Genomic DNA, 26345 nt, shown 5'->3' with positions numbered 1-26345 from the left:
AGTCTTCTGTTGTTTTCATGCAATGCTAATTATAACACTTATTTTCCCAAATGTGGATTTCACCTCGATGTCTCTAAATACATACGGTTTGATTTTGCTAAAGAAAACTCATCCACCTAAATTATATACTTGCAACTACACAACTGAACCACCCAAAACAGAAATTCCTTGCTTGAAAATATAATGTATTAGGGGAGAAATTCAGTCTCTGTAACTGTTCAAGTCATGGGTCTCTATGAGACACAAATATAATTGATATTTGCAGGGATAGTTGTTCCAAACCTGTATGACTTCCATTCATCTGTAGAATATAAAAACATTTTTTGTCCATACAATGAATTTCAGTGGGGTCCAGTATTGCTGGGACCCTAATGTTCTTCAGATTATATTTTGTGCACTACAGAGGAAAGAATGTCAAACAGGTTTGAAATGACACAAGGGAGAGTTAATGACAAAACATTTTTTGACTCTACATTTAATGTTTACTTTCTACATTAGAATACATTTGGGATTGATTGCTGAAGGAGTTGCTGCAGATATTACTTTCTCTACAAATCAAAAACTCACATGCCTTCTCTGTTCATTAAGATGCTGTTATGCATTATTTAAGGCAATGGTACAGAATCAACATCTGTTCATGAAGCAGATGAAGTACACAGACTGAACTGGCGTACATAGACATGGGTGAATTTTTGAAGATCTCTTTTGTGAGAACCACTTACAAACTGTAAACTAAAGACTAAACAATTTGGCAATGTGGTAGGAAGCATAACAGTGCCTATTTGAAATGTAAATGTAGCTCTCGTAATGCATTTCGCTAATGACTTCTGCTGTGTGTGTGTGTGTGTGTGTAGATGTGTGAGTTTATTTGTTATTATAGTCTTAATGATGTCCCTTAAAAACCATGTCACATCCAGTCTTTCCTCTGTAGGATTAGGGGTGGATTAATTTGAATACACTATTAAACACACTTTACATTTCCCTCAGTTTAAACCCCTGTGTTCAATCACAGAAGATGTATGTATATTTGCATAGTGAAACAATTTATGAATTATTCATAACTTGTTAGAGGTCATCAAAACAAAATAATGATGACATGAGTATTCTAATTATAAAATAAAGCATACAATCGCTGTGTAATCATCATCAGCTTGAATAAAATAGGTGCCTGGGTTAAAAAGGGGTGGGGTTATGCACGCCAAAAGGAAAGTGACATCTACGTAATTAGATTGAACAGACAATTGACATTACAGGTTGTAATGAATTCAGTTTCTCTGGTGATGCAGAGAGGATGCCCCTGTCAGAATCTTCACATATTTTTCTTCACATATTTTTGATATGGGAGAAATAGAGATGTGAATTATAAATGTAATATAATTTAGGCTTTAAAATATGCACCATGTCGCTTTGGATAAATAAATATATTTTACTCAACCACTTCAACCACTTGATATATATATATCAAAATATTTCAAATTTAGACAGATAATTACCCTGTATTTATCACATATAACAAATATGGAAATAATACATTTTTAAACCTTACATTCTTATCAAGCATCACTAAAATATGGTGATATGACTAAATAATGAACATTAAAAAAACAAAACATTTTTTATGGTGATCATGCACTGGTGCACGCTAAATTGCAATGCTGCATCTGTTATTAAAGGGGTTTTTGGCTTCTTGAATGACCACCAATGCCAGCAAGCGAGCACCTTGCTTGAGTCATGCTTCCATAAACTCCGGCCCCTCCTTAACGAACTAGCCAAATATTCATCAGTGGCAGGGTCTTATCAAAGCTTACAAATCACATACCCACTTAATGCTGAATACTAAACTCTTTCTCTTTATTATCATGAATAAAAGGGAACAGAGTGATTGAGAAACATGAAGTCATTGATGTTCCTGTGTGTGGTTTATGGAGTGTTTTGTGTTTGTAGTGAGCAGGTGATTGGTCAGTGCCTCATACGTACACGAGGACGGCCCTTACCTTATAAGGGTCTCTTCAGTCTCTCCTGGGGCCTGAAAAGGAAATGCATGTGATGCTTATCTCCATCGTTACAGTATGAAAGGGTAGAGACTCAAAGGGATCTCCAAACCGGGTGAAGGCCTACTGTTTGTCCTCACCAGTCTGGTTGTCATGAGTACTAGGTGACGTTATTTACATATACTATGACTTTTGATATATACTATGACTTTTTTTAAAGCCACTATTCAGACTACACTCTCAGAAAAAAAAGTACAAAACGGTACCTTTAAGGAACAAAAGCTTGTCACTGGGGTGGTACCCTCAAAGGTACATTATTGTACCTTGAGTCAGAGGAGCAAATTTGTACCTTACTTTTTTGTACCTTCTAAGGGCCAATACTGTACCTTTGAGGATCAATAATGTACCTTGGACAAAGGTACAATAAAGTACCTATGGAAAAAGGTACAATTTTGTCCCATTAAGGTACCACCCCAGTGACAAAGCCATTTTGTACCTTTAGGTGGCAAAAAAGTTCCTTTTTATTCCTTAAGGAGTGAAAGAAAATAAAGGCAAACAACAACTAACTGGATTTTAGACATTTATTTTAGTCCTTAAATGGAAAACAGTTTAATTCACAAATTCAATAATAATTAATCTCACAACCATACAATGTAACAACCCAAAATAAAATGTAACAATGTTTAGGATGTCATGTCTGATATAAAAAACATTAAAAATAATTATACATTTTTTTAAGAAGCATTTCACTGAAAAACTGAAAACTTACTGCCACTCCAAAACAAAATGAACAGCGATGTCAGAGAATAAATGCGTAGCAGGGAATAAATACAATGGAACCATTTATATTTTCCTTCTTTCAATTTCATGAACATCACTAATAAGAACAGCAATATAGTGCAGAAAAACATGAGTTTATTATCAAAGACCAAGCAAAACACTTTAGCACACCACACCAAGTAAAGAGAGTAACTTAACAGATAAACTAAATGACACTTGATGTGTTCTGGATTAAAAACACAAGCTTTGAGCTCATCCACAATGCTCTGCAACCCTCCCAACACAGCTTAACATAAATGCCCCATACTAACAAACAGTTTATCATCGACACAGTATGTATCTGCTGTAGCCTTCTCTGAATGTACCGGGACAGGCTCAATGGTTAGTGTCACGGTTTCTTTCCACTGCTGAACAAATCGGTTGAATTTGGCTTGCTTCTTAAACGATCCTTCAAAGAGGCATGAAATCATCCTCTCAGTCAATCCATAGTCCACTGCTTCTCCGTCAACATCATTATCTAGAGTAGACAATAGAGAAAAGAAAAACAGCAATGTTAACCACCACTTTGGTAACAACATACAACAATTTAAAAAGGCAGACTGTAACGTTAGTGTAAGTCAATGGGGAAAAAGTTGGAGTCTAGTGAATGACGCGAATTGAGCGTTCCGCGCAATTCTTGCGTTAAACGCGAATGGTGCTTTTTGTGCATTTAAGCGTTTGACGCGAATTCGCGTCTGCCGCCCGAGTTGAAAAATTTGAACTTGGGCGTCAATTAGCGCCGCGTTAACCAATCAGGAGCCTGCTAGGAGTCACTCATTCAACATGGAGGAACAACTGATGCTGTCAGTGAGCAGTCAACCAGAGCTTTAATGACAAATGTTCATATTTCAGGAATAAAAAGGACCTAACGTTATATATATATATATATATATATATATATATATATATATATATATATATATATATATATATATATATCATGTTGATTTCAAACTGTAAATGAGAAATAAATTATATCTTCCAAACTAACATTGGCATATCCACATTTATAGTTACAGCTTTTGTGTAAAATGATTTAACACAGTGAGGCCATACTATACATTCAGACAAGAGTGAATAGATTTTATACACTTGTAGTTTTCTTTTGCAATTTTTTTTAAATATTTTTATTATCTTAAACAGTTGTCCAGTTTAAATGTAGCTTAAAGACAATCAGTTCACATCTATTAAGCTTTTCACAATACAAAGAGTTTCAAACTCCACAGAAAATGCATGTTTCAGTGATACAATAACATGCTGTTTACAATAAATGGCATGGCAGTTTCCATTGTGCAACTTATCCCATAGTCTGACACACTATTGGAAATGTGAGAAACGGTCAACGTGTTCAATTAATCTTTTTGCAGCACTCCACACATAACATTTTGACCAATGCATTTCTGTGACTTTGCTATGGCTTTTACAGTGATTCATATTGCATATATATATATATATATATATATATATATATATATATATATATATAATATAATATATTTAATATATTTTAGAGCTGAATATAACTAGAAATGTATATTGTCTCAAGAAATTTCTGTGAATCATTTTATATGTAGGCCTGAAATTCACAGTTTTGAAACTCCCTGAAATGTGCAGATTTTTCATAACTGTGCTTCTTACTGTAAAGAGAACATCCATGGATAGCATCCATTGGTATCCAAGACTGTGAGGTATGTGCATATAAAGAAGATAACTTTCAAAAATAATCATATCAATTAAATAAACAAACAAATAAATAAAGATGGATAAGATAAGATAAGATAAGATATATGCCCTATCTAATCCATTTTACAGAGTGCATGGTAACCTGATGAACTGATCAAGATAGAGAAGCTGATGCGTTTTCCATTCTGCGTCCCTGCGGTTTCAGGTGCAGAGTCCCGCCCCTCATTTCTGCAATGTGACGCTAGTCTCTCACTCAGCTCTCCACAGTCTTGCCTGGTCACCGGGAAAAGCGTTTGGAAGGCCGCTTGAATAGTCATTCAGCCTGTAGTGCGCATGCGCGGCGCTGCAGCGATGTTTCCGCGTTGAGTGAAGAGCCGAAGGGATCGAGAGAGAGAGAGTGGGAGAGAGGATAGAGGGAATTCGAGACGCAGCGGGACGCCGAGTCAGAATAAACGGACACCCCACAAACGGTACTAAAAACAACAACAACAACAAAATCAACGTTCAAAACCGAAGCCTTGAGCCATGGAGTACACTGCGAACACTTTTAAAATGTGAGGTTTAAAGAGACGTGCTGCAGAAACGAGCGAGAGCGGCTTTCCCCCTCAGCATCCACGGCTGATCTCGACTCGGGTGCTCCCGTCCCCCTCCGTCACTCGCACTGGGGGGAAAATGAAGAAGTTTAATATCCGTAAGGTGCTGGACGGCTTGTCGGCCGTGTCGTCCCCTTCTCCATCCTCTCAACCCGGGGCCAAGGAGAACGAGCTCATCCCGGAGACACTCCAGTCTGAACACTTCCAGCTCTGCAAGGTGGGGAAGCTTACAAGTGAATGTGCAACATCACCTGATGTGTGTGTGTGTGTGTGTGTGTGTGTGTGTTTCTTAAACCTCGCCACTTAGTACATGCTGTGTTTTACACCTTATCCACAGGTTTACTAGATTATATAGCTTACTAGTATAAAATAGATAACGTGTGTGTTTTCTGGTTGGTAGCTGGATGTGATGCATCACATGATGTTGTAGCTAATGGAAAAAACGAACTTTAATCTGTATGGCAGCGTTATTATGTCATTCGTACGGTTTATTTCAAACAACAGTGTCCAGTATCTGATTGCGCACTGCATGTGTTTTTACATCAAAACGCTCGTATATGTTAGCCTGTGTAATGTTACACACTGTACTATCATACTCTGCCCCCTCAAACCCAGACTAAATGATTTTTTTCTTTTCGTTTCACAAGCTGTGCGTTGAAAGAGCTGACTCTGTGTTTGGAAAATGCTCACAAATGCGTAAAATATTAATGCGTGACATAGAGATTCGTTTATACATTACCCACACGGTTACTTTAGCTGGCCATACTTCCGTTTCCCCCTCACAATGTTGACTGTTAAACATGCTGCTTTATTGAAGCGTCTTCATATTGTGTGGTTATAGAATGAAGCTGCGATGCTAGAGTAGAGGGAGGGGGGATATAAACAACCCGTTTCTTGCATAATGTACTGTGCTGGGATTAATGTGTAATTTGCTGGTATTTTCTCCATTCTTGACTCTCTTTGAACACACACACACACTGTAAAGTATGTGTATCTGAAGATCATGTTGGGCTATCATAGGTGATCAAAATGTTCTCTAGGTAGGCAGATCACAAGGTTTTGAGACGCCAGTGTGTCCAATGTGTTAAGAAAAGGCCTAGTTTGAAGTGTTGGTGGGTTTAGCTGCCCTCTCTGGATTAGATCTGGCAGCACAGTGGATGAAGTTAATAGTTCTCAGTGAGAAATGTCGAGGCTCTCTTCTCATCTATCGCGCTCTCTGCGCAAAGCAACATCCAAATGAATGCGATATTAGATTTTGAGCCCACACATGTTTATGTGGAAACTGTAGGAGAATGACAGCTTTGCAGCTGGGATAGGAATTTTAATTCATATAAAAAATTTGAATCAGTTCACTAAACCGATTAGTTCATTCAGCATTACTGTAGGTTGCTTTGTTATACAGTAGGTGGCGACAAGTGGCTTTTGTGTTATGAGTGAGCCATTGAATCGTTTACTCAACCGATTCGTTTGAACAAAGAGTCCTTCACAAATCTTATTACACTATATTTAAATTTGTGTCGAGAGATATGCTGAGACGCTACAAAAATCCCAAATGACAGCATAATTGTCATTTTAGCATCCATTTTGTTGACTGCTGGGCATTATTTTATCAGTTAATACTAATATATTTACAATAACACCCTTGCCTCATTTTCAGCATACAATCACGAATTGCAAACGAATGCATTGATTTCGTTCAGTCCGAAAGGGGTCCGACTCGTTCATTGAAGGGGGTGTATTCGCACAGATCCAACCAATAAATGGCTTCTTCACAGCCCACACCCGAATGCTATTTGCTTGTACTGCTGTCAGTCTTTGAAGGCAAAATAAAAAAACAGAATCCCGACGACGCCATCTAATAATTATTATACGGATGACATTATCATTAAGTATGTTATCATCAAGCGCTAAATGATTTCTGAAGAGAATGATTTCTGTGAGGAATTTTGACGTAAATAATTATTCGATTTTAAGAAAAATTGTCACATGCACGATATTAATGCAATTTCTTAAAATACCGTTCTCTATTAATAACCTTTCGTTTAATAATTTGCAACGAGGTTACACGAGTGCATTTACACAGGCTTTGGTATTTTTGTCAGGTTGAAATTAAACAGACACATACACTGGATTAGGTTAATATTTAATTAGTAGACATAATCAGTAGAAAGATGGATAAAGAAATGAGAGAGATGGGGAAGGATGAAGTGAGGCTTGTTGCTGCTGCGTAGCTGCTGCGTACCTGTCCCTGTGAGCGCCGCTTACATAACCAGCTTTAGCCACTAAACAAACATCCAGAGACAGAGAGGCTGTCTCTAAACACAGTGAGCTGCCTAGCTAAACCGCATTATAGGTGCGTTTTGATGCTCAGAGGTGCTATCAATTTAGGCACCCTCTAGGTTTTACTACACAGACCGGGCGAGACTATGACAGCTGTTAAGCAGAAGCCAGGACTGTAAACCTGTAGTCGACCATTGTTGTTCTCTGGATACAATTCAGCAAGCTCTCTGTTCTCTGCACATCAGGATCGTTCGAGCAGTTCAAAGATCTGGGTATTTAAATAGATGGATATATTCAGTTGAGATTGATTTTGAATTGTCCCTGGAGGGTTGTTTGACTGCACACATGCACAATGCTTTGCCACTATCCTTCATATCATAAAGAGTGTAAATAATGTAAATACTATGTAAAATAATACTGTGTAAAAACTTTTTAATATTTTATTTTAGTATTTATTAGTATTTTGGATTAGCTTTTTTTTTTAGGTTTTCAATTTTCATATTCAAGCTGTTATATTTTTATTAGCCCCCCCCTCCCCCAATAATTCTATTGCGCTTATATTTTTATATAAGTTTCAGTAGATTTAGCACTTTATCTTAAAAATGTAAAAGTTGCCCTTTAAAAATATTTTATTAAGTATTTGTTATGTTTTATTTCAGCTTTATTTTAAGGACTATTTTTTTATTAGTTTAAGTTAACATTAACAACACTGTGTAAAACATATGTTACATAAAAAATGATGAAGCAATTTTCAAATGGATAAATAAAATAAAACAATAGATAAATTGGGTGAATAAAATGAAAACAAACAATTAGAAATAAATACGTTTGAAATAGTTTGATTGCTGACTTTCTGAAGTAAATTACTGTAGTGTTTATGCTCCGAAACGTTACATTATGTGCTTTTAAAAACATTTTTCTCTTCTAATTTGATTCTCAGACTGTGCGCCATGGCTTTCCCTATCAGCCCTCCTCTATGGCATTCGACCCCGTCCAGAAAATCCTTGCCATCGGGACTCAGAGTGGAGCTTTACGATTGTATCCTTTTCACAGTGGAAATTAAATAGCATGTGTGCTGTGTTTCAGATGCAGTGTGAACCTGTGAGTAAGTATTAAGTTTCATTATCAGTTGTGTTATCAGGTGTTGTTAGCTGTGTTTAAAGGTTGTCATAGTCAACTTCATGACAAATTCATTAGGACACGAATGACCCACTTTTAGTTTTTCCTGTCTGAAATGTGACTACATTATGCTACACCACAACAAAACAAGCTTAATCTGCTTTAAATTGAAGCCAGTTGTTGTGCTTAAGTGAGTTGATCCGCTGTCATGGCTTGTCAGTCAGACCTGTCATAAGTCTTTTGTAAAAGGACGTTTATTGTAACTGGATTGGGATCTGGGATCAGTAAGGCACATCACATTAGTTCAGTGACTCTCTCATCTCCCGAGTGAATAATTCCTAGGACAGAAATTCAGATATTAATTAAACCGAACAAGTCACTAATGTCTATTCCCACCTCAGAGACGGCAAAGAACTTCCTGTCTGATCAAAATCTCCATTCCCACTCAAATATTCAAATAGATGGCCTTTAATTTTGAAATGAATTTCCTTATTCCCTAATTCATTGGTATACACAGAGGCATGACATTACTTTTCACAGTGAGTGCGGCTCTAATTGAAAATATTTCTTCTGCCGTCACTATGGGATAATTTGCTGTCAGTCAAGTCAGAAGAACAGCTCGCTTGACAACAAGTGACATTGGTGGAAATTGATACGTGGCGGCTCTTCAGAGAACAGCCTCTTTAGAAACTGATCGTCTTTGCTCTCAGAGGAGTTTGGTGATACTTAGCCTCTTTGAGCGACTGTGATCAGATAAATGTCGGCTGCCGTAGGATGAGGGCAAGTGAAAATCTCCCTAAGAGACTCCAAATTGTGATTAGTGCAACCGTCCTTTCTTTTTTTCTTCACGTCTCATCCCGAGCTCTCGGCAATGCTAAAGAAATCTCAGGGTTCATCTGAATGGGTTGGTTTGAATGCAGTCTCGCCTTTGATTTTGTGAATGATTTTGGTCTCTGTTATCAAGATAAAGAGATTGAGTTAGTTGACAAATCTCGGCTGGAGTAGAAAAACTGTGACTGACTTAGGTTACACTGGTATTTCCGGTCAGATATGCATGGTAGATATCTCATAGTATTTTGTTATGTTTGCAATGTTATCTAATTTTATATTGATAGATATTATTTCAGAAATATCTGTGTGTCTGGCAGTCGAGTCTTTAGCCTTTTTCAAAAAATTGTCTAAAGACACATCTTTTTTGTCAGCACCTGACCAATTAATACTAGCACGTACCTATTCTATTCTATTCTATTCTATTCTATTCTATTCTATTCTATTCTGTACTGTTGCTCTCTTGTTGGTCTGATTGCTTCTATTTGTAGGTAGCTTTGGATAAAAGCATCTGCTAAATGATTCAATGTAAATGTAAATGTGTGACAATGAAACAAAACTGACTGCTTCTGAAACATGAAGCCTTTCAAACATTCAAAAGTTTAGGGTCAGTTTTTTTTTTTTTTTTTTAAGAAATTAATCAGCAAGGACGCATTAAATTTGGTGCAAGAACACAAGTTTTGCCAGCACAATGCAAAATAAATTATTCTGCAAGGATGCATTAAATTCATCAAAAGTAACAGTTAATGTTTCAAATATTTCTAATAGATGCTATTCTTTTGAACTGTTTCTATGAAAATATTAAACAGCGCAGCAGCACTGATTATAAGAAATGTTACTTGAGTGCCAAATCAGCATATTAGAATGATTTCTGAAGTATCATGTGATACTGAAGACTAGAATAAGTGCTGAAAATTATGCTTTGCCATCACAGAAATAAATTACTTTTTAAAATATATTAAATAGAAAAGTTATTTTAAATGGTGATAAAATGTCACAGTATTATTGGTTTTACTCTAGTTTGTATAATATAAATTCATCTGTGAACAATATATAATAAAAAAAAATCTAACAAAGCTCAAATGTTTGAACATTGGTATACAATAAAACCCACCTAATTATTTCCATTTGAAAGTGAAAAAAGTGAAAGTCGTGACATTTGCCAAGTATGGTAACCCATATTCGGAATTGGTGCTCTGCATTTAACCCATCCAAGTGCACACACACAACAGTGAGAAGTGAACACACACCTGGAGCAGTGGGCAGCTATATATCCAGCACCCGGGGAGCAGCTAGGGCTTCAGTGCCTTGCTCAAGGGCACTTCACTCCCCCCCCCCATCTACACTTTCTGTCTGCACCGAGATTCCAACTGGCAACCTTCGGGTAACTAGTCCAACTCTCTAACCATTAGGCCATAGCTGTCCCTATTTAGTTCAAATTGCAAAAAACTATCATTGCATTGATATTATACAGTTTAGTCTCTGTCCAAGCATATGAATGTGCTAGATGCACAAGTTATGAATACCTATATGAATGCTAATTAGATCACATTGGTATGTGTAAGCTTATGCCACTCAGTGTGTCAGTGTGCAGCGTGGAGATCTGTTTTGCAGTTATGTAAACTTCTCCCCAGTTGAGGATGACTGAAAGTGGCAGATCAAGAGTTCAGAATGACTGAATCCTGGCAAGATCAACCAGAATATTAGAGCAGAGGGAGGGATGGGAGAGTCTTCGGGCAAATGCGCTGCTGTCCCAAAAGCGTTCTGCTTCCCACAGCTCGCTTCAGATTGCAGAAAGTGACAGGACAGTCAGATGTTGCGAAAGATAGGAAACAGAGAGAGAATGTAGTTTTCAAGTATTTGCATTAAAGGAAACCACCAAAAGAAAAGCTCCCACTGTCTGCCACAGGATGGTCAAACATATAGTCCTGCTCCCAAACTTACACCATTGGTTGAGCCAATTTTGCTGTATCGGGCAATGTCTTGAGAATGCCACAAATTATTTTACACGCTTTTGCTTTAAACAACCTTTTACTGATTTTAGTATTGGTGGTATACCATCTGAATAATTAAAATGCGGGTGGTGAAATGGTGGTTATTGTGTAGCAGACAGTTTTGGGTGGTCCCTGTCCTTTGAGAATTGTATTATCAGGCACACAGGGGAGAGAATGGCAGACTCATAACTCAGCTAGCCTTGCGGGCCCTAAGACTGTACAGCTATCACGCAAATCTATTGATCAACCTCTCAGACACACACACAGACATGCATAAAGTAGTGTGATGACCTCATGGTAAAGCAGATACATTTTAAATAGTATCCTGAGTATTTTCACTTCCTCTGCTGCAGTAGACTGTTAGATTGTTGGCTGCTATGCACAAATATGTCTCCAACACTGATTGCTGACAGTCATAATCACTGTAATTAAAAATATAACCCACTGTGAGTCTGATAATTTTATTCACAATGATGATCTATTCAAATTTAATGAATGGTATTTATTTCTAAAGAAGACATATGTCACAATGATCAAGCTTCGTCTCCATTATAGGTTGCAGATTATTAAAGAGATCATGTTCAGGACTTGTAATGAATGCGTTTAAATAAAATGTCATGAAAAGATATGAAGACCACCGAAACCTTGCAAACTTTCCACCCAATCAAACAGTATTTTTCTATGACGATATCTCATTATACATGTAATATCACATCTAGTGATGTAGAATAAATTCAAGCAAGTTTTAGACATAAACAAGTAAATATTTAAAGACTACAACATTAATGAAGTTGTTGGGTAACAAAAAAAAGAAAAAGGAAAAAAATACATTTCTAAGTAAATTTATTCCTGTAGATCGTTCCTACAGAGATTATTTGTATTTTTTCCACCCACCACTGAACTGCAGGCAAAGAATTGTGGGATGTCATAGGCTGTGAAGAACACATTTATGCTTCCTTCAAAAAACAACTAATGTTAGATGGTGTCATTTTGGTTCCAGTAAACGCCATAAAAAAAAAAAAGTCAAAATCAGTAAAGTGATTCGTGCTCTGCTTTTAACCCATCCAAAGTGCACACACACAGCAGTGAATACACACCTAGAGCAGTGGGCAGCCATTTATGCTGCGGCACCCGGGGAGCAGTTGGGGGTCCGGTGCCTTGCTCAAGGGCACCTCAGTTGTGGTATTGAAGGTGGAGAGAGCACTGTGCATGCACTCCCCCCACCTACAATTCCTTCCAGCCCAAGACTCAAACTCACAATCCTTCAATTGCGAGTCTGACTCTCTAAACATTGGGCCACGACTTCCCCACGTTGTTTCTGTATTGTTCCACGTATTGTTTCTGGTCGGTATTTAAAAGTAATTTTTTTTATTTTACGCAAAATGCGATATTCGTAGAATTAATAGGTCATGTTTTCTCCCGTTTTTTCCAAAACTGCGACTACCTTTTTTGCAGAATGCGATATATCCGCTCAACCAATCACAGTGCACCATACCACACACCGTAAACGGTAACAGCAAATCACAGCGCACCGTTTCACGCACTCTAGACAGTAATGGCGGCACATTGAATACACGTCGCATCTTAGTTTTACTCCTCTAATTTGTACTTTGTGATCAACAAAAAAGGGCTGCACGATAAATTGCATGTGATTGTCATCTGCATCTCGTAAGTAAAGCCGATTCTGTGATTAATAGTACAGGTAAATCTCCATCACAGGCTTTTAGATGGAGTGACATTTAATACACAGGGGCCGTAGATCACTGACAAGCTGTGCTATATCGCGTTCATTAGATAAATCACATTCGATTATGAGCGGGATATTGCGTAGCTTGTCAGTGTAAGTGTTTTTATTAATGCCATTTATGTTTTTGTTAATACAGCAGATAGTACTAGTCAACTAAAAGAATAAAACATGGCAAAGATGAATGCACTTTTATAAGTTGAATGTAAGGGAAATGTCATTTTGTAATTTCTTTGGTCTAATGTGATGTTGTTCATGTTCTTGTTCATGATGAAATTTTCTTTTATTGTATACTTTTATTTAGCACGGATGCATTAAACTGAGGAATGTGACAACAAAGATGTTTCTCGAGTACAAATCAGCATATAGAATTAAAGACTAGAGCAATGAGTGCTGAAAATGCAGCTTTGCCATCAAAGGAATCATTTAAATTTTAAAATACTTGAAAATAGTTATTGTAAATTGTTTTGCATAAGCAATGTCTTTCAAAAACTTTGAATGGCACATAAAAACAGACTTTCATAGTATATTGCCTGAAAAGGGAGCATTTTTTAGCTCACAGACAAAAACATCCATTGACCATTGGAAAATAGACATTGAAGAGTGTAAACACACACAATATTAACTACACGTCAGCTTGAAAGGTATCTCATCTTGTCTCTAATGATCAGTAGTAGTGATGCTACACTGTTGCTGAGAATGCTGAAACTGGTAAGATTTGTTAAAGATGTGTCCCATAATACGATTCCACATGAGATATGAAATATACTGGCTGTGACATGGCTGTGGTGGTTATTTATGTGTGTTAGTGCTTGTGACTTGTTATGCTTTGAGTTTCAGACATGTAGAGCTGGGCCTAACACACACACACACACACACACACACACACAGACATTGCCTGAGGATGCCTATGCCACTTCTTACGTAATCCACAGGAGCGAGGCTCATCATCTGGAGAGCTTGGCAGCAGTGTGTGTGTGCGTGCATGCATGCACCCTTGTGTGATGTGATTGGCTCAAGCAAAGTAGTTTAAGTCCATCCTCTCTGCCATAATGGCACAGCAGCAGCCGGCTATGATTGAGTGTGTGACTCTATAACTTACTGTACTTTGAACTGCAGGAAGGGCCACCAATTCAGACAAATCTGATCAGATTCACTAGGCACTCAAACCTCATTGCAATAGGGATAGAATTGCAGAGGGAAGAACCTACAGTGCCTGTTAATATTTTGAGAAATTTTTTAACATTCTTATTATCCCATAGTGTCCATATCAGGAATATAGGTTAAGGGCTTATTCATGTTGACCAGACGTCATGAAACAGGGTTCTTAAAACCTAGACAGAGTACAAAATAACTGAACTGAACTCTGAAGTCTTGAGATAGAGTTTTTAAAAGTTGAAAAATGTCTTAATGCGACGCTCATAGTGAGATACATTTGTGCATTTGTACTCTGACATTAATTGTCTTGAAATGTATTGTAGAAGGCAGTGTATTTGTTGGCTGTGTCTGCGGTGCTTTAAATGGGATGAATTTAGTGAGGCAAGTACTCTGTGAGGGTTTTAGCATGTTGACAGTAAGAGTTACCATTTTTGCTGTCACACTGTCAGCATGCTAAAAACCCTCTCTAAGAAGTTTTTCTTTTAAATCTCCTTCTACAATCCTTTTATTACATTTATATTTTCTCTATATATGTGTCAATATATATTTTTGTATGTTTTATATATATATATATATATATATATATATATTAGTCCAGTGATTTTAGGGGACGGTATGCTGGCTTTGCATGGTTTCGGGACATTGTTTCAAGTTGATTCCTGCAGCCCAACCTAATTATGTACTGCCTCAGCTCTCAAGGTCCTCACTCACATCACTAGAATGCTACACCCGCATTAATCTGGTATTTCTGCATCTTAATGCGCCCAGTCTGCGTAAGGTTCAATTTAGTTCACCCCATCCTGGCCCTGGGAATTTCAAGTCTATCAGCTCATTTTTATGCTAACCTCGTCAAAAAAAGCTCCAACAATACTTGCGCTTTTTATTTTCTGTGCAGTAGAATCCGGAATCGGCCCATCTGAACTGCTCCTCTATTATTGCTCTTACCTAATAAGCTTTTGCATCTTAACGACAGAGACATGAAAAAGGGCTTGCGTGTGTCGGTACCTGGCCGTCATAAAAATATGGTCTTTGTGACATTTGCAGAGAAGTTATTAAATATTACAGTAACTTTTTACCTCCTGCTACAGTCTAGGAGCGTCGGCCAATCAGACAGGATGCAGGACAAAAAGAAGGGCTGAACTGGAGCAGGCTGACACCCTCATGTGAGGGCACTTGTGAATCACCACTTTGAAGGAAAGGGTAATGGAAAAGTCGCTGAATGATATAATATTATCTTCACTTTCAGAAAACAATGCCTTTGTTTCTGATGTCTCTCAAAGTTCAGACACATTCCCTTTCCATTAAGGCGAAAAGGCAATAACAAATAACACAATAGCAAATTGCAGAGACCTGACACCAGCTTAGCAAGATAAACAGGGCAGATTGTTCACGCAGAGCCAAATATTCATGTCTTGTCCATTGTTTCTAACGTTCCTTTCAGTTTTTCACCTGCTCGCTCCTCCATACGCCTTCTTTTTCTCTCCTTTCTGTCTTTACCTCCTCCTCCCCCCGTCACTGCAGTGAATTTTTGTTTCTGTCTGTGCTAAGTGGTTGCTATGCAGTTTAGAAAGTGCGGTGCAGTTTATGGGATGCAGTTGCCAGGCGAGACAGACTCCTGCTCTCTCATGGTAAACTCTGCAGAACTGTGAGACTCTTTTGCCTTTGAGGTCACCTACCCGCTCTGTAATTACACACAAACGATGGAATAGTGTGCTTCATTAGGTCTTTGGCAAATGCACAAACATGCACTCATATGCACGTACAAGCTCAGCATTTTGTTTTCAGTGCGATATACGCGTGTAGGGAAGTGTCGTCTGCCAGTCAGTCAGTCAGTCACAACATACGCGATCACACACCCCAGCTTACACTTCATCATGCTAACAAGGCTTCGCCGAACTGTCTGTCAGCTGATCTGTCTTGCCATCAAAGCCTGTCTTTGGCTCATTGATCTGTTTCATCACTTCAAAGAGGCTTCCAGTCCCAGAGCCCCCGCCACTTTCCTCTTCCTTTTCTTCCGTCCTTTACTCAGCACTACTCCAGCCCCTTCAGCCGAGCTTATCCCCTCAAATGTCTGTGTCACACACACATTTGCTCTGATAAGGTATTCTGTGTCAAGATCACAGCAAGTGTGTAAGTGGACAGCATCCTTTGCTAATCAGGGTTGTGTTTACATAGCTTTGGACAAACTTAAATAGTTTGTGATTTTTTTTTTGTACAAATGCAAAATAAATAATATGAATACAGTACACAATAATACAATAATAACTTTTAAACATTAAATGTTATTCATTTTATTAGTAACTGTAAGTTACCATGCCCAATATGGTGCAGAATTATATTAAATTTAATGGCGTAATACATTTAATTTACTGAAGTTAATATAGTTTTTTTAGGTAAAGCATATGTTATGATGTATTTTACTATGAACATGTACATTGTTAAACCAGTGTGCTTTCATAGTAAAATTTTTATAAAAATGTTTTTCTGAGTGAAAAGGTGCTTTTTTGCACATTACATTTCATTACATATAACTGAAATAATTAGGTTTCTTCTTACTTCAGTTATTTTATGTTTTGTTTTATTTTGTGACTGTTATATTTTTTGAATATTTACTGAATATTTTTTAACCCTAATTGTTTAGTTTTAGTTGTTGTTGTTTTTTTACTTCTTTTAAAAACTTTTTTTTTTTACTGATATTCACAGTTTTCTAATGTTTACATTTAATTTAGGGTAAATTAAATCACAGAGCTTTGCATATTGATAATAATTCATATTCAAATTTATAGTGTGTATTTTGTTTTTATTGTATGTGGTTATTGTATTAAATTATGTATTATTATTTTGAAAAGACGTAAATTAGATGTAGAATGTAGAATTAGCCTATATATATATATATATATATATATATATATATATATATATATATATATATATATATATATATATATATATATATATATATATATATATATATATATATATATATTAGGGGTGTAACGGTTCACAAAATTCACGGTTCGGTTCGATACGATACACTGATGTCACGGTTCGGTTCGGTTCGGTTCGATACGTTTTAGATACAGCAAAATGTAAAAACATCTCAACTTTTCAGAATGCCGCAAGCGCACCGCGGGTCATGTGACAAGAACTAACCAATCAGCTTCATCCTTTCCCGTAACAACGTTGAGAGCTCAGCCAAGATGAAGGATCAGCTGATCATAGTTGTATATGGATTGCAATTTTGAAATAAATTTAGTAGCAGAGCTACTGCAAGCGATTTTTAGAGCTGCAAATCCATTTATCCTTCGCTGAAATTTCCGCGTCTCATGGAGAGAGCACGTCATTGTTGCTTAGCAAAGACAGACGCCTCATGAGCGCTTCTGCCCAAGCGCTTTGGAAAGGAGGAGAAAGACGCGCTTAGCGTTTTCCATGCGTTTTTAGGCACGATATGTGAACGGCCCCTAAGGCGCTCGCTCACTCAGCACGCGCTGAAGGCTCGTTGCAAAATGTCGAATGCCTTTAACAGACCAGAAATATAAGATCCTAAAATAACCAACAGGTCTGGTGTTTGGGTTGGATTCCCTGTAAGCTATAGTTTCTAAATGCTGCAGGGATAGTTTGCTGCGTGCATGTTTCTCCTTTTTTTCGTCTTTTCCCAGATAGTACTGACGCATATATCCCAGATATTCCCGCTGGTGTTTTTTTTTTTTTTTTTTTTATTCCCGCTGGTGTACCCTGTCATGTTGCAGATGCGACATACCGTTGTTTTTTTTATCCACCACTCTCTTGCCATCACCATTATAGCTTAAAGGGAATCCAAAGTGCACCCAAACACCAGACCTGTTGGTTACTGGAGGATCTTCTTTTTCTAGTCTGTTAAACGCATTGGCCATTTTGCAACGAGCCTTCAGCGCGTACTGAGTGAGCGAGCGCCTGCTGAGTAGCCTAACATAAACATATAAGATGGTGTTTTTTTCTTCTTCGGGAGTGTCAGGGGCGTTGCCTGTTACGTTGTTTGGGTTATTGGGCTACCTTGTTGAACGCATATCATTATATTTCTCTCTCTCTCTTTTTTTTTTTTTTTCAAATATAATTAATTACTCCAACGAACCGTTCGGTATACATAATGCGTACCGCGTACCGAACCGAAAGCGTCGTACCGAACGGTTCAATACGAATACGCGTATCGTTACACCCCTAATATATATATATATATAGACACACACACACACACACGCTCACTGGCCACTTTATTTTGCTAGTACCGGGTTGGACTCCCTTTTGTCTTCAGAACTGCCTTAATATTTTGTGGGATAGATTCAACAAGGTGTTTGAAACATTCCTCAGAGATGTTGGTCCATATTGACAGGATAGCATCACGCAGTTGCTGCAGATTTGTTAGCTGCACATCCATGATGCGAATCTCCCATTCCACCACATCCCAAAGCTGCTCTATTGGATTGAGATCTGGTGACTTTGGAGGCCATTTGAGTTAAGTAAACTTATTGTCATGTTCAAAAAAAAAAAAACTGAGATGATTTGAGCTTTGTGATATTGTGCATTATCCTGCTGGAAGTAGCCATCAGAAGACGGGTACACTATAGTCATAAAGGGATGGACATGGTCAGTCAACAATACTTAGGTAGGCTGTGGCATTTAAACAATGCTCAATTGGTACTAAGAGGCCCAAAGGGTGCCAAGAAAATATCCCCCACACCATTACACAGACAATGCAAAAGGGACTCATGCTTTCATGTTCTTTACGCCAAATTCTGACCCTACCATCTGAATGTTGCAGCAGAAATCGAGACTTATCAGACCAGGCAACATTTTTCCAATCTTCTATTGTCCAATTTTGGTTAGCCTGTGATAATCATAGCCTCTGTTTCCTCTTCTTAGCTGACAGGAGCTGTGTGGTCTTCTGCTGCTGTAGCCCATCTGCTTCAGGGTTCGACGTGTTGTGCTATAGAGATGATATTCTGCATACCTTGGTTGTAACGAGTGGATATTTGAGTTAATGTTGCTTTTCTATCATCTCTAACCAGTCTGCCCTTTCTCCTTTGACCTCTGACATCCAAGGCATTTTTGTCCACACATCTGCCACTCACTGGATATCTTCTCTTTTTCGGACCATTCTCTGTAAACCCTAGAGATGTTTGTGCGTGAAAATCCCAGTAGATCAGCAGTTTTTGAAACACTCAAACCAGCCCGTCTGGCACCAACAACCATTCCACATTTAAAGTCACTTAAATCCCCTTTCTTCCACATTCAGATGCTCGGTTTGAACTTCAGAAAGTCGTCTTCACCACATCTAGTTGCTGCCATGTGATTGGCTGATTAGCAATTTGTATTACCAAGCAATCGGTGAGTGTGTTTATATATATACAGTATATACTGTATATGTGTGTGTGTGTGTGTGTGTGTGTGTCTATTTTACTTTTTTTTTGGTACTGGCATCAAAATTACAATTTCTTTTGCAATGAATTTCTGGAAACAACTGTCCTTTTTTACCATACATTTTTGGGTAAGGTACATGTCATTTAGTGTTATGCTGACAGGTTAGCATTGGCCAGTAGGGCTGCAACTAACGATTATTTTGATAATCGATTAATCTGTCGATTATTTTTACGATTAATCGATTAATCGGTTTATGTACTTATATTTTAGTTTTTTCCATTTTTTCCCCAAGTAAATTATTAATAAAGGGTCTTTATCATTCAGCATAGATTTTTAAGAGATTTTAACCATTTTGCATTGTCATATCCTCATCAAAAATATACCTGGAGTTGTTTTATTATGTTAGTAATCCTTTGTCGAACTCTTCTGCAATCAAAACACTGACCCATACTCTAGCAAAATTCACAAGGAGATTTCAAATATTGTTTTCACCATGGCAGTCCTTAGAGCTCCTAAAGTAGTTTAACATCCCAAACAAAGCTTAAGGAATCTTTGAGAACATATTTTCACGAAGTATAAGGATAAAACAGAATAAAATTGCATTGCATTGTATTTTATTATTTACTGGGAAAAAGCTTTATAGCTTATGCTGTGAAATTGTAAACAATCCTTCGAAAAAAAGTGCCAATGGCATGAAACCTGAATGGAACTCACAATTTAAAGTAAAATCCATCAGAAGGTTGTCCAGAAAAAAAAAATTGGGACACACAAAAAACCTTCTGTGTGAAAAAGAGCAGTGAATACTTAGAAAAGAAGTGCATTTTAAATATACTCAAACATTTACCTCTCTCATTCAGTCATAATTAGGCTGCAAGTCTGAATTATGAACTGGTAAACGACAAACTGATCACATAACATGTTTGTAAAGCTTTAAATGTTAACTGTTAAAAAACAATGTTATCAGCTTTTACGACTAAACATTTGCAAACAACCTTGTACTGGAGAATCTGCACAAATAAAATTCTTAGGGGCCGTTCACATATCGCACCTAAAAACGCGTGGAAAACGCTAGTCGCGCCGCTTTCTCCTTCTTTCCAAAGCGCTCGGGCAGAAGCGCCCCTGAGGCGTCTGCCTTTGCTAAGCAACCATGACGTGCTCTCTCCATGACGTGCCCTCTCCATGAAGACCCGGAAATTTCAGCAAAGGATAAATTGATGCGGTGTGGACGCGCCTGGAAAAACGGGCGCATCGCACCGCGTGCGTGTCGCGACCGCGTCGCTTCTATTATGAGAGTGCATACTGCGCGCCTACATAGGAAATAACGAACTTGAGCACGCAAAAGACAAGATATGTGAACGGCCCCTTAAACAGTTCAGTAGTGCAGAGTTTACAGGTTACTCTTCATTTTGAAGGCTCAAAGTAAAGTACTCCCACTTCCCGCTGAATGCTGCAGAGACGCTGTTCGGGAAGCACGTGACATAAAACGAGGCCAGCTATTGGCTATTCGCTACTTCACCTGCTGTACTGGCTGAGTAAAACCTCCGGTGGCTCATTACTGCCACACTTTGGTCACCGCAGATTTGAAATATGCACGAAATGAGCCGCTTATGGCAAATAAAATTTATTTAGCGACGAATCGATTACTAAATTAGTTGACAACTATTTTAATAATCGATTTTAATCGATTAAATCGATTCGTTGTTTCAGCTCTATTGGCCAGTTGCCAGAACAAGCCCATCTCTGAGAAAACGAGGGCTAATTGTCCTTCTGTTGGTTTAGCAGCTGGACTATGATCCCGGTAACCCCATCTTCAGTCATGGGATTCGATGCACGTAAAACCCATGAGATGGCCTTTGATCATTAAACTTGTGCTACCATCCAAGTCCCTGAATTGACCCCGTGGTAAGAGTGGGTTTAAGCCAAATACACACTGTAGTGGAGTGAGTGGTAGCAGGTGTGACCTTGACAGGGAGGTAGTGTGGGTGTGCAGGTCAAACCACTCTGTATTTTTCTCTCTTTGTGCATTCACGCATTCCTGTGGGCTGAGAACCACTCACATCAAGCTCTAACAACAGAAATATACTTCTCTTTCATGCTCTCTTTCTCTTCCTGTTTCTCCCACTTGTTGTTTTATAATTTCTGTTATTTCTCTCATTCGCTTGGGCTTAGCTTTTCATTCCATTACTCAGCAAAAGGAAGACAACAGTCAGCGTCATTGGGCTTTTGGAACAGCTAAATATACTTCATCTTTAATCACACTAACCGTGTTTGACTCCCTTTTGCCTCAGGAATTATAAGTTAGGATATGAAAACACAGATGGAGAGGAAAAAAATGTAATCCGGAGTTTGTTCAGCAGTGATTTCTGAAAATGGAAAGTGAGTGCATAAAGATGACTTGAAGTTCATGACCTTATTCCTTATGTGTCAGTATTTATGGAAATCTCTAAACTATCAAAGCAAGTCATTTTCAGTATGATCCTAGTCATCTAGCTTCCTCAACAATCATATCCTTGCTTCTTGGAATTCGTCGCTCATATCATAGTGGCTCTGCTCCATATGTCTAATCTTTTTTCTTTCACAGTGATTCATTGTGAATGTCAGAGGTGTATGTTAATGTTGGTTTACAGATTTATTTTTTATAGGAACATATGACAACTTAGGGTGTTTGTTATGCCAATTTTTTTATTTGCTTAATAATATTTGTTTCATGAAAGTTGGACCAGGTGAATGATTCGTTGCTTTTAAGGGGCAGTGATGTATGGGAATGCCCTTCTGTGTAGTTGGTTACCTTTTTATTGTGCAAGATCTTATCCCCTTGCATGATATGATATCCCTTATTTGACCCAGGGGTGTTACTTAATCCAATTTACTGGGACACAAGCCTCAGTGACATGCAGCTTTGTCCTTGTAAAACATTACTAAAATGTGCATAGTTGCCAATAAAAAATTGTCAACAAATATTTTTGTTGTCAAGTAGTCGTTTGATTTAATTACTAACCTAATTTAGAGCCTGCAATAATGCGGTTTGACCAGTGTGGCACTGTAGCGCAAGACTGTAATTTAGCCCTCCTCGATGCAATTCAAGAGAAGAAGAGATACAGCGCTCAGCGCTGCTTCAGAGAAACGCACCCGAGCCGAACCGAATGGCGTTTGAATATGAAAATATATGACGTGCGCTTTCCTCTCAATAACGAAATAAACAACAACAACAACAAAATCACAGCAGTGTGAAAACAGCAGTTAAAAATGCATCGTATTACACCCATGCCGATGTTTGCACAAGCTCAGTAAAGCACTCACATCACGTCTACAGTATTTTATGCAATACCTTAAATCAAGCGGCTTTACGGTACTAAACATTATTATAAAATATTTTATTAAAGTGATAATTTGGTTTGCTGAGATCAAAGCTTAATCTAGCTCAGGACTGTTTTCATTATCATAACCCAGTAAGGCATTTTAAGAGTTTACCAGTTTTTCTATTTGAATATATTTTAAAATTTAATTTCTTGTGATCAAAGCTGAATTTTCTCCAGTCTTCAGTGTCACTGAAAGAAGTGTAAATTGTGAATAAAATTGTTTATCCAAAAATAAAACATCTAATACCTTTATTTTGTTTCTAATCCATATTATATACTTACGAAAGGAGATGTTAGGCAGAATGATGTGTCCTTGAGTTAATTTTCATATAGTGATTAAATGGTAAATAAGAAGGTTTCTCTGTCATCTCATTTTGTCAAATATATATATTTGTTTAAACTAATTGTATAGTAATTGTATTTACATAATATTATTTCCCAAAGCTGAAGTGATTAGACTATCTTTTATTTATTTGTTATGTATAACAGTATTTTAACTAATTGCAAGAGCATAATAATAAATCAAATTCTATTGATTAATCAGTGAAATAATCGACGATTAGTCGATCAATCATTCTAATAATCGTTAGATTATTTGACTATCAAAAATAATCGTTTGTTGCAGCCATAATGTGTTTTTGACTCCGCAGTGTCCCACTTTATATTAAGTGTCCCTAATATCTGTGTACTTACAGTACATAGTAACTATATGTGTACATAGTATGTAACTAACCACAGTGTAATTACACATTTTTACATCGTATCTACAGCTCTATTGTCTGTGTAACTACACATAAGTAACAACCGACTGAATAGTATGTGTAAGTACAAATGTGTAACAGGACATTGGTAACAACAGTTTTTGGTTATGAAAGTACAAATGTGTAACAGAACTAACAGCACTTTTTGGTAAGGAAAGTGTTACATATTATATTGGATTTATCATGTAATTATCACCTAAATATCATGTTGTTACACAGCAGCGGCCAGTAAGCAGGCATATTAATTGTGGTTGGTGCCCAGAATGTTACACTTTATATTAAGTGGACAGGTCCTGATGAGTTACCATGTAAATACACGGGTATTACAGTAGTGCACAACTCCAACTCGAGATTCAGCTCCTACCACTTGACATATCCCCAAACCTACCCATCTCCATCTCCTGGATCCCACTATTCTTATATATGTTGTTGTTACAAAGTGTAGTTATAATATATGTACTGTTACACATTTGTACTTATACAAACCATCCTGAGGGTTGTTACATGTGTGTAGTTACAGAAATATTACAGCTGAAGATACTATGTACCAATATGCACTTACACTGTGGGTACAAACTTCATATAAATTTAGCTACTATGTAAGTACATAGGTACTAGGGACACTTAGTAATACTTAATATAAAGTGGGACCACGATATCTCACACTTTAAACCCCAAGCACTGACCCCTTTATACTTGTTGTATCTCACTAAATTTACACTTGGCAGAAAATCTAGAAAGGTGAACACAAAAGGCAAAATAAAAAGAAGAGTGTTAACCAAATCATATAATTGGCTCCAACAGCTGCGCTATTATACTACAAGTATAAATGCTTGTGCAATTTTTGCATGATTTTAATAGACTGATATCTATTGGTACAAACGTCTGCCTTTAGATTGTGATTTTGACTTGTTGTGCTGTTAGTCCATGAAGTACACAGTGCAATCACTGCAGACGCAATACCATACCTCCCTTCCCCCATGTGCGCACACACGCATAATAGACGTAAGTGACTGTGCTGTTAATTCCTGTCCTATGCTGGGAGCGTTGCTCTACTGCTGTCATGACATCATAAACAGAAACCCTATAGAGAGACAGAGAGAGGTACACGTGTAATGTGTGGTATGATGAGTCACTGTTGTTTTAATGCTCAGTGAGGCACACGGCCGGCATATCTTGCTCAAATGTGAACATACATACAGACTCGTGAAGAACCTGTGTGATTTGGGACATTCATGGCCACAGGGATGTTTGTGTGTTTACGTCTGATTAGTTCGGAATGCCGATTTGGCTGTGATGTCAAATATACATGGAGGATAGAGATGGAAGATGGGAAAGAGCGAAAGGATTGAATCGAGACAGAAGGGCAGTTATTTCAGTATTCAGAATCTTGTCACTTGTGATAGAAAGTGTGATGTGGGTGGCATTGTGTGTATGTGTGTGTGTCGCAGTTTAAACAGGGTTTCTGTTTAAACTGTGGTCCAAGCGTTGCTTTTTCTGCAACCTCCCACATGCTGCTTCTTTGGCCATGTTTGGTGAACAGCGGCCTCCTAAAACAGGGCAAACACCCACACAAACAGACACACATAAACATGGACCAGCCCAACTGAATAGTTGTTGAACAAGTATCTATCTATCTATCTATCTATCTATCTATCTATCTATCTATCTATCTATCTATCTATCTATCTATCTATCTTAAATATTTGAACTCACTTTCCTAATAGTCCCTATCCAAAGTACTTTCACCCATGCAAAGGCACGTTAGTCTATGCTGGCCTTTTATTACACATTTGCTGCAGAACCATACATTTTTAATGCACTTCCCAAAGTTACACACTGTGCTCATTGAGTATTTGTGTGTGTGTTTGAACAAAAGCTCATCTCACCCTTGTGCCCTCTGCATTAAAGAGTTAATGGTGCAGGTGAGTGTGAAAGCTTTGCAAGTAAATACTGCTTTTATAAACATTGTAAAATCAGCGTGAGCAGAACTCTGTCTTACTGTTTGTGAAGGATACCATGTCAGTTTACTTTACAAGCGAATATTGTAACTCCAACATATTTGCATAATGTCAAAGTGATTAAAAAAACAATGAAGTGTTGTTCAAATATCTGGGACTACAACTGAAAATGCTTCTGTTTAGCATTTTTCTATTTAAAAAGAAGTATTTGGCCTTTGAGTAAAACCTGATGATCATGCTATTTAACATAATTTGAGATTTAAGCTTGAATAAAATATTTTCAGTACAAAGGAGTTTAGAAATGTCACAGTTTTGCTTATTTGATTAGTGACCTAGAAATAGTACAGCATTTTCAGTATTTCTTAATCAGGTTATGTCATGATGTTTCTTTTTTCTTCTTCTTTTTTCTTAATCCTGGATAAACAAGTTTATTTCCAGGTTTAAATTAGACCTTGCTTTCGGTCTCAGACATTTGGACTGCACCCTATTTCTGTGGGTGTTTTATTGGATGGGATTATATTGTGATTGTGATTGTGTCCATTGTGATATAAACAGAGGTAGATGCATTCCCGAATTGTTAAAAATATTTTAGATTCCCTCTATCTGATTCCTGTTGGTTTGGTAAACAGCTGTGTTTTGTAGAAAACTGTCAGGCTGA

General features: G+C 37.5%; 1 protein-coding gene and 1 long non-coding RNA gene across 3 annotated transcripts in view; one reads left to right on the top strand and one right to left on the bottom strand.

Annotated features, from left to right (window-relative positions):
• Positions 1-5161: 5161 nt before the first annotated feature.
• LOC127938685 (syntaxin-binding protein 5-like) overlaps positions 5162-26345 on the top strand; it is an 87815-nt gene continuing 66631 nt past the window's right edge. For both annotated transcript variants that reach the window (XM_052535495.1, XM_052535494.1), the window contains exons 1-2: positions 5162-5303; positions 8307-8404. In XM_052535495.1, the coding sequence (XP_052391455.1) occupies positions 5166-5303; positions 8307-8404 (236 nt within the window). In that variant the 5' untranslated portion in view covers positions 5162-5165. The remainder of the gene's footprint in view (positions 5304-8306; positions 8405-26345) is intronic.
• LOC127938687 (uncharacterized) overlaps positions 17885-26345 on the bottom strand; it is a 77991-nt gene continuing 69530 nt past the window's right edge. Inside the window, exon 2 of the long non-coding RNA XR_008148776.1 lies at positions 17885-18049. This is a non-coding gene — a long non-coding RNA (uncharacterized LOC127938687). The remainder of the gene's footprint in view (positions 18050-26345) is intronic.

This window comes from Carassius gibelio, chromosome A20 (assembly GCF_023724105.1).
Source record: "Carassius gibelio isolate Cgi1373 ecotype wild population from Czech Republic chromosome A20, carGib1.2-hapl.c, whole genome shotgun sequence".
Taxonomy (NCBI): domain Eukaryota; kingdom Metazoa; phylum Chordata; class Actinopteri; order Cypriniformes; family Cyprinidae; genus Carassius; species Carassius gibelio.
Note: the sequence above shows the minus strand (reverse complement) of the source record. Positions and strands in the feature narration are given on the sequence as shown.